Raw genomic sequence first — 9,599 nt, forward strand, 5'->3', positions numbered from 1 at the left:
TGTGGCTGGTAGTGCACTTCAGGTCAAGGCAACAATTGTTCTAGTGATAATATTAATAATAAGTTAACATTGTAGGTTTAAATATTTACACCTATTTAGAATTCTTGTTCTGCAGTTTGAAATTGCAGTCTATATTTACTCTGAGAAAAGTTAATTGGAAAATAAAAATATAGACAGTAAAGTAAGAGAAAGTACTGTTGGTTTTTTAGGGTAATATAACTAGGGATGTAATTTTAAAATAATATTCTTGTTCTGTAGTTAAGGAAAAAAAAAACTTGTAGTATATGGAAGTGAAAACAAACACAGAGACAAATTAACCAAAAGCATTTGAGACCATGTTTTATTGGCATCTATTTACATAGTGATATAAAAAAATTCCAAGACAATGCATTGTAGCTAGGTTGTTGTAAATTATGTGATGTAGACTGTATCACAACACAAAGCTGTTCAGTCCATTTAAGAGGGATCACTTTTTGCCTTCAACCATGATGATGTGGTAACCAAACTTTGTTTTCACGGGAGGATCTGTGTATACAGGTTTGTCCATAGTGCTGATGGGTAGTGCAAACGCTGCCTCCTGAAACGGTCCCACCATCGATCCTCTTGTCATCCAGCCAAGGTCACCCTGTCATATACAAACCAAAACTTCAAGCTATAAGGCACCATTAAGATAGTTAGGCTTTCTTGATGCTTTCAAAAAAGCTGAATTCAAATAGCAACATACTTTGATAAAAATAAAACTGTAAAAAGTAGGTATATACATTTCTAAAGGTACTAGGCAACGAGTCTTCCAGGGGAATTTTTCAGTTTACTAACTCAATGCACAATTTAGGTGAAGTGTGATAATTCAGTACTTATTTATATTATGTAATTACTATGTATTTATATTATTATTATTATTATTATGAACATACACTTTTATATAGCTTTTTTTTTCCAGATTTAGAATAGTAAGCATCTAGAACCACGCCCGGACTGGCCATCGGGAGCACTGGGATAAATCCTGGTGGCCTGCCAACTAATTTGGCCTGCTGCCATGGCGAGCGTTTATTTTTTTATTTTTTAAATAATTCTTATTTTATATTATTGCTTTTACTAAAGTAATAATTTTTGAATTCGGCATTCAATAAAAAAATTTATAATAAAAACAAAAAACAAATAAATCACGAATCTGTTAGTCTGGTCTTGGCCGACTTGCCTCAGCCAAACGCGCGGGAAGCACCCGATGATGGAGAAAGCGGCAGGTCAAGCAGAGATGGAAAGGGCAAAGAAAAAGAAAAAGAAAAACAAGGCACTCAAAGAAGAAGCAGCAAAACATTGCAAACTTACTGACCTTTTCAGGGCTTCAAGTGAAGGTCAGTTTTATCTGTAAATACAGTTCTTTTTTTGTGTTAAATTAGTATTGAACTGCTAGCGAACGTTAGCGGTAGCACCCCTACCTACTATCGCTAAAAGAGATTAATATTATTTAGTGTAAAGTTACATTAGTAATTTAGCAGACAAATATTCACATTATGTAATATTGATAGGTACTGTGAACAGGGAGGAGCAATAATCCAGACAACAAAAGGAAAATGCTTTTCCCATCACTTCGGAAAGGCATTTACTTTGAATAAAAATGAAGAAATGTTCCAAAAGCAATTTGTTCGCATATTGCATAAGTTTCCAGTCAACTCGCTCCTTGTCCAATAAAAACAACTCACATAATCTGTCTTCTTCATGAAAAATCTTCCTTTAATCTTGATTTGTTAATAAATTAAGCAAATATAATAAATAAATATTATCTTAAATCCTAAATATTACGGATGCAGTAAAGAAAAGGTGCGACTCCACTCTCTTTCGCATGATTTACAGTGGCAATTCTTAAAGGGCCAGTCTACAATTTTAACATGCGACATATTTTAATGTAAAATTAGAGAATAATTATCTTAAAAGTACACACAAATAAATAAAGTGTACAACCTAAACACAAATACTTAAAGACTGAAATGCACCACATAATTTGCAATATTTGTCAGTGAAAATAATTAGGGATAGGTGTCTCATAAGACTGCATTCATTTAATAATTTGAATAAATATAATCATTTACACGTATTATTAGTGCATCATGTTAATGTATAACAATACTGAGGTGCAAATATTATGTTTCTGTCAAAAAGTATAAATTGCATGTTATTACTATGTACACATATTGCAAAGAACTGCTACTTTTATATGGTGTAAATCTAATCTATTTTCACTGAAGCTATTTCACATTGTAAATAGTATCTACAGCTTTTTTGTTTTGGGAACATGGAGGCTCATCAGGACTGCAGTGCAGAGGGCCAGGAGATGGTGCATTGGCCTGGATCTTGTGCTATGCCCCTGTAGATACTGTCAAAATATAGTTTATTACTGAATACATTTTGACATTTATTTATAAAATTATGGGTGCGTCTCAATCAGCTAACTAGTTTGGTAGGAAAGGCACTGATCAGGGAATTAGTCTGAGTCTTAAAACTTTCCCCCCTTTTTTTAATCAAAAGAAGGTGGAGATAATCATCCTAGCACTCGCTGTGGTGCTGTGATCACTCATCAGCCAGGCAGAGAAAAAGCTTTTACATATTGTAGGCAATATAGTGTTGCTAAATTTGGGATATTTAATAAAACCATTTTTAACTTAAAAACATAAAAACAACATTTTGTCTTAAATATAATACTTTGATTTATACTAAAATAGATGGAGACAGAGATATTTAAGAAAATTAAGAAAAGGAAAGAGGAAGTGAGGGTACCATTTGAGATAAAGCCTTTAATTATTTAGGTAAAAAAATACGGTTGTCTGTGTTTCAACATTTTATTTTGGGTGCATATTGGCCTGGATGGGTGTAGGATTTCCCGGCCTGAAATTGTGTCCTAGTCCAGCCCTGTCTAGAACATTTCATTGTCAACAAGTACTACTGCATGCAGTTTGTGAGCAAATAAAACCGTTGTAGCAGTTTATGATACAAAAAGGATGGACAGAATAAGTCCTAGCGAAATATTATAACTTATAGACACCTAGGTGTTCAATGCTAATGAGATTTTGATGGATTTTCTTGCATGGATAATGCATTGAGTGGCATCTTTTGATTAAACCAACAATATTTCTCATACCATGCACTGTTATATACATGAAAAATGCCTTACTCCTTGTCTGGCCTTGTCCTCACTGTACTGTGTTGCTACCTCACTGAAGCGCATACCAGATTTGAGTTTCTCCATTGCTTCCATACTCTTGCCATGTTTTTCACACAGAATATGCCGAACCTATCAGAAAATAGACACACAAAAAAAGGGATTGATATGTACAATTTCATTGATTTAAATATCGGTTTGACAGTGACAATGAGACTACACATCATTTATTAAAAGGGCTTCTGAGACACCTTAGCAAATTTGCAAACAAATTTGCATACTGTACTATATTAAAAAAAGATGGGAAAATTAAGCAACGATAGATAATGCCAATACAAGCATTTGAAATGTAAAATAAAAAAAGTAAAAATGTTATTCTAATTTCATATAATGATAAAATAAAAGTATAAATGTTTATAAATTAACAATGAACACGTAATACATATTTACAAATGTATTCATATCTATAATATTCATATTGCCATATAAATATACAGTGGCAACTGGCAATAAAAAGTATATGAACCCCTTGCATAATCTTTGAAATGTGAATCATTTTAACAAAATAAGAGAGATCAAAATATTACATACAAAATACTAGTTTTTTATTTATTTAGCACTGTCCTGAATAATATATGTTACATAAAATATGTTTACATATACAGTCCCTGACAAAAGTCTTGTTGCTTATCTATTTTCTGGAAATACCTGATATTAACCTGACTTTTAATTAATTCATTGGTGTTAGAAATAGCTCATATGAAAAGCTAAAACCCTCCCAAATGATGTTTAATGCACTGAAATAAATAATGTTCACAGAAAAAATATTTATCAGTTAATCAAGACGGAAAGGTCAAATTTTGGCAAGACAAAAGTTTTGTCGCCTATACAGAAATTGAACAAATTTACTGCAAATACAAAAATATTTCAGCAAATTAATTTGTGGTGCTGTGAGATCCAAATTTAATATCTTGTATCACTTCCATGAGCTTGAAGGACTGCATCCATGCGGTTTGGCAAGGATTCATACAATTTATTCTTTGATGAAGTCATCAGGAATAGCTAAGAAAGCAGTCTTGCATGCCTCCCAGAGTTCATCAATATTCTTTGGTTTCGTCTTCCATGCGTCCTCTTTCATCCTACCCCACATATGCTCAATGATGTTCATGTCTGGTGACTGGGCTGGCCAATCCTGGAGCATCTTGATCTTCTTCGCCTTGAGGAACTTTGATGTGGAGATGGAAGTATGCGATGGAGCACCGTCCTGCTGCAGAATTTGGCCTCTTTTATGGTTGGGAATATAAGAGGTAGCTAAGATTTCTTGGTATTTTAGACTATTGATGTTGCCTTCCACCCTGCAGATCTCTCGCACACCCCCATACTGGATGTAACCCCAGACCATGATTTTTCCGCCACCAAACTTCACTGTTTTCTGGGTGAATCTCGGATCCATTCGGGCACCAGTAGGTCTCCTGCAATATTTGCGGCGACTGTGGTGTAATTCAACAGAAGATTAATCTGAAAAATCCACCTTCTGCCACATTTCCTGCGTCCATCCTTTTAGCAGGCTGTGGGCCTTGGCAAATGCCACACGGTTTTTCAATTGTCTTTTGTTTAGTGCTGGCTTCTGGGCACTGATTCGACCATGGAGGCCATTTCAAGACAGAATCTGACAAACTGTTCTGGTTGACACAGGGACTTCAGGTGACCAGGTCTCGTGGAGCTCTGCTGCAGTGGAAAATGGGCTGACCTTGGATTTTCGAGCCAACAAACGGTCCTCTCGAGCAGTTGTCTTGCGGGCTCTGCCTGACCTGGGCTTGTCAAAAAACGTCTCCAGTCTCTTCAAATCTTTTTTTTATCCTCTGTACTTGACGCTGAGACACATTGAAGGTGTCTGCCACATCAGCAGTGGAACTGGTTTTCAGCCTCTTGATAATCAAAACTTTAGTCTCAGGGTGAATCTTAGGCATGTTTGCAGAGGTCTAGTTGCAGTTGATGTGAAGGTCTAGTGTACTGGGGTTCTTTTTATACACACTTGAGACCTAATTGATCCATTATTAGTCACAGGTGAAGCTCATATGACAAGGTGACAACACTTATGTCTTTGCAAAAATTGACTCAATGGGCTTTACCAGGCTGTGAATATTAGAATACTTTTTGAAAGTTTAGTCTTTCACTGAAACATTATCACAAAAGCTGGTGGGATTAAAATGAGCCATTTCTTGTAAAAAAAAATCTTGATTAGAAATATATTTCAGCAGCACTTTAGGTCAATTTGTACACAAGCGACAAGACTTTTGTCAGGGACTGTAGTCCACAAGACAAAAAATAGCTGAATTTATTACAATTACTCATTCAAAAGTTTCTGACCCACTTATTCTTTATACTGTGTGTCTTTACCTTGATGATCCACAACTGTTTTCATCCCTTGTCCCTTGTTTGCCCTGAGCAGTAAAACTGGCTAATGTTCTTCAGAAAATCCTCCAGGTCCTGCTAATTCTTCAGTTTTCAAGCATCTTTTGCATATTTGAGCAGTGACTGTATGATTTTGAAATCCATATTTTCATACTGAGGAAGATTAAGGGACACAAATATTCACTGATGCATTAGTCGGAGTGAAAACTTTTGAATTAGATGAAGATGTCCACATTTTTCTTATTTTGTTTAAATATCATCTTTTCATTTAGTACAGAAGATACATACATGTACAATTTACCTTGATCTTCAAATTCAATAAGTTCTCATCCTCAGTGGAAAAGATGGATCTCAAAATCATAGTCACAAGATTTTTTTTCTGAAGAAACTTGTGCAGTTTTCTCAGGAACTGCTCAGGACAAACAAGAACTCAAGAACAACAATCAAAAAACAATAAAACAGCTGTGGAACATCCAGGTAAAGACACACAGTATTAATAATCAGTGGTTCATAAACTTTTGAACGGGGGTCATTTTATAAATTCAGCTTGAAGATCATATGTAAACAAACATATTAAGTCTTTAAAAAATGACATGCATTTTGCACAAGCTCTTTTGTATGCTTTTGGTACAATTATTCACATTTTCACAGATTCTGCAAAGGGTTCACATGATTTATCTTGCCACTATATTCATAGGAAATTAGAATCAGTGTAATTCCTGTTATAATAAATACATAAATAAAAACACCTTTTAATGCTAAGATTGGTGTTTGGAAAAACATCTGAAAGTACCATGCACCAATTATTTTTAAAGACCAAGTAAAGAAAAGTAAGGAATATATTGAAGGGAACACGATACATCAGTATGTTTTCTAAATGTAAATGTAGGGAGAAACTCAATGAGTTGGATTAGCAACACTTGAAAATGCCTGTTCCAACAGATCTCCATTAGCCTAGAAATCTAGACGCACCCTAGCGGCAGCAAATCTAATCTGCCCGTGAGTGTTGTCTAGCCACTCTCAATACCCTTCTGAGCTGTAAACGGCAAACTCTGGTCGGGCCAATCACATCATGTATAGAGTCGGTGGGTGGGGCTTAACATAATGACGGCAGAGTTGTGCTTGCATGCTTCTAGTAAACACAGAAACTGGCGAACGGTGGTCTTTCGAATCAGCTTTGACCGCGACTCTGGAAGACTTGGAGTTAAGCTTTTCTCTAAGAAAAGAACAAAGAACGGCACTGAAGTCATTCTTAAAAAGGGAAGATGTGTTCTGAGTTTTGCCGACCAGATATGGTGAAAGTTTAATCTTTCAACTAGCTCTGGTTGGTTGTAGCGATATCCAAATGCGTGCACGCCGTGCAGAGGGAGTTTGAAAGACAACCATTTATCCCGCCCCTCGGATTGAGCCCTGTCAATGGTGAGTTTCCAGACCAAACATCTTGATGTGGGTCTGGCTTGTCAGGCTAGATCTCCATTACTTTTTCATTCATTTGACAAAAAAAAGTAATTTGAATAAACATCTTTTTTTTGCATTATGTCTATATAGTTTTTATTCATTCGTATTTCAGTTTTAGTGTATTGCAGCACATGGAGGACTGAAACTTGCATAAATTAAAAAATAAATGAATAAGTAAATTATTAATAAATATACATATATGTAAATGAATAAGCAGATATTTAGATAAATACATGTTGTAATGGGAAAATAATAAAAAAAATTCCCTTGATTTATTATTTTCTGCTTTTATAATTTTTTTAATAAATACTTTTATTTATTTGTTAATTAATTTGAATATTTATTTTTATATATTTATTTTTTTATTTATGCATTCATTTATTTTTACATTTATTTATTCCCACATGTATTTATTTTTATTTATTTATTGATTAGTTCATTTTTACTTTTCAGTGTGCAACATGGAAATGAGGAGGGTCCTTGTGTAGCTTCAGCGCATCATTGGTTGACCAGCTAAGCGAGAGAGGAGAGTTTTCAAAGTGAATGGCGGCCGGATAGTTCTTACACAGCCACCAAACAACTTAGCAACGTTTCCAGTAGTTTGAAATACGTTTTAATGGTACTTTTTGGTAGTAAGTACGATGGACCACAAAGGATGGACTACGAAGGGCCCACCTTAGTACTACTGCTATCTGACTCGAAGATTCTGAATGTGCTGAAAAATATTTTGCAGAGTGCCTTACAATTCAGTCTGTTCTTCCACATTCATATCGGAATATAGCCCCCCTAAAAATAGATTAGTACAGCTAATCTAAAAAACAGTCATTTGATGCGTTGTTTTCGACTTCCTTTGCTAATTTTTGCAACTCTCTAATGTTAGCTATTTGTGAAACATCCGCCATATTATACATGCAAAAGTTCAAAATCTGTGCGAATCAGATGGTTAACTAAGGTTATACGTGACGTTCGTTATACTTGCTTCAGATAAGTACTATTGAAATGTATCTCTCAATTGATCAAACTGCTGGAAACATTGATAGGTTGTTTGGTGTCTGTGAAAAAACTATCTGGTTACAATTTATTTTGAAACTCTCCTCTATCGCTCTATCAATTATATGCGTGAGCAACCAATGATACACTAAAGCTACACAAGGACCGTGCTCCTCATTTCCATGTTGCACACAGAAAAGTAAAAATAAATGAACCAATAAATAAATGTAAAAATAAATACACGTGGGAATAAATAAATGTAAAAATAAATCATGTAAAAATAAATATTAAACTTAATTAACAAATAAATAAGAGTAAAACTATTTTTAAATGTATAAAAGTAGAAAATAATAAAATAAGGCAAAGATAATACAACATTTTATTTGATTAAAAATATATCATTTATTTTATCAAGTCGTTCACTCTTATTTCTTTTAGTTCACTCTTTTTTTTATTTACATATTTGTATATTTATTTATTTATTCATTTGCTTATTCATTCATTAACTTATTTAATTATGCAGGTTTGGTCCTCCATACATCAGAGTTAAACTAAAAGAAGAGAAATGTTGCCTTGCCAACTAGCTGAAATATATATTTTTTTTCAGCTAACATTTATTTTATTTTTAAGTGGCGATGGTCTTAGTGTGTGAACTATAACTAACGTTAAGTTACCTTTACAGCTGTACCTCCTTTCGGAGCCTTCTCTTTCTTATCACTGTCCCCACTGCCTGAAGCAGCAGCCCCTGCAGAAATACATGTTAGCATCTAAAAAAAAATATACAAGGCAGCTTAAATAATACTTCTCCATGTATATTTTGAAATGACCACATTAGGCGAATAGGACATCTAGACGCATTCTTCACTCATTTCACATATTTATATTTTTATATACTTATCACATTTAGTACTATGCCAATACAACACAGTGGGCTGAAGTGTTTCACTAACACTCGTGTAAAACAAGCTGAAATAGTATAACAACGTTTACACTCTGTTAGCCACAGACACTAAGCTAGCTGGCAGTAAGCAAATATTAACGCAGCACTAAATATGCCAAAAATGTGGATATGGTGTTCTTTAAATTTAGTCAATTTAGCATCATATATTTGTTGTTTACCTTTAGCACCTTTGCCACCCTTTCCTTTAGGTGGCATTTTCTATCTCCTCGTGTCGAATGTGTTGTGTTTCCACTGAACCCTTAGCTAGCACACAGGAGCTAACTCAGATCCCCACGCGGTTAGCCTGAAAATTGCGGGGCAGCTTTTTCTCCACCATACAGTTTTACATTATACGTTATTTCAGTCTTCATTGTGTAAAAAGCAAATGCAACAACAGAAGCCAAATATCAGTGTAATATTAGTGCAAAATGCAAATCTTTGCGCAGACATGAGTGGAATTTATGCACTTGAATACATCTGGAGACATGAAAAGTTTTCTTTTTTCCCTTCAGCGATCTTTTTTTTTATTATTATTCATGATGATGACCAGATTGTGGATTCATATCTTTTAATTACACAACTGTATTTTTGCACGTTATGTTTAAAGCAAATTATAACAAGCAGTAGGTTTATCAGTGC

General features: G+C 34.4%; 1 protein-coding gene across 1 annotated transcript; it reads right to left on the minus strand.

Annotated features, from left to right (window-relative positions):
* Positions 1-322: 322 nt before the first annotated feature.
* On the minus strand, positions 323-9,387 carry pin4 (protein (peptidylprolyl cis/trans isomerase) NIMA-interacting, 4 (parvulin)). Its single transcript, XM_067456624.1, has 4 exons — positions 9,140-9,387; positions 8,695-8,765; positions 3,170-3,289; positions 323-625 (listed from the first exon to the last, which is right to left on the minus strand). Exons 1-4 carry the CDS (start codon positions 9,174-9,176, stop codon positions 467-469), a joined length of 387 nt encoding a protein of 128 aa, XP_067312725.1. The 5' UTR covers positions 9,177-9,387; the 3' UTR covers positions 323-466.
* Positions 9,388-9,599: the final 212 nt, after the last annotated feature.

Source organism: Pseudorasbora parva, chromosome 11, assembly GCF_024679245.1.
Source record: "Pseudorasbora parva isolate DD20220531a chromosome 11, ASM2467924v1, whole genome shotgun sequence".
In the NCBI taxonomy this organism is placed as follows: Eukaryota; Metazoa; Chordata; class Actinopteri; order Cypriniformes; family Gobionidae; genus Pseudorasbora; species Pseudorasbora parva.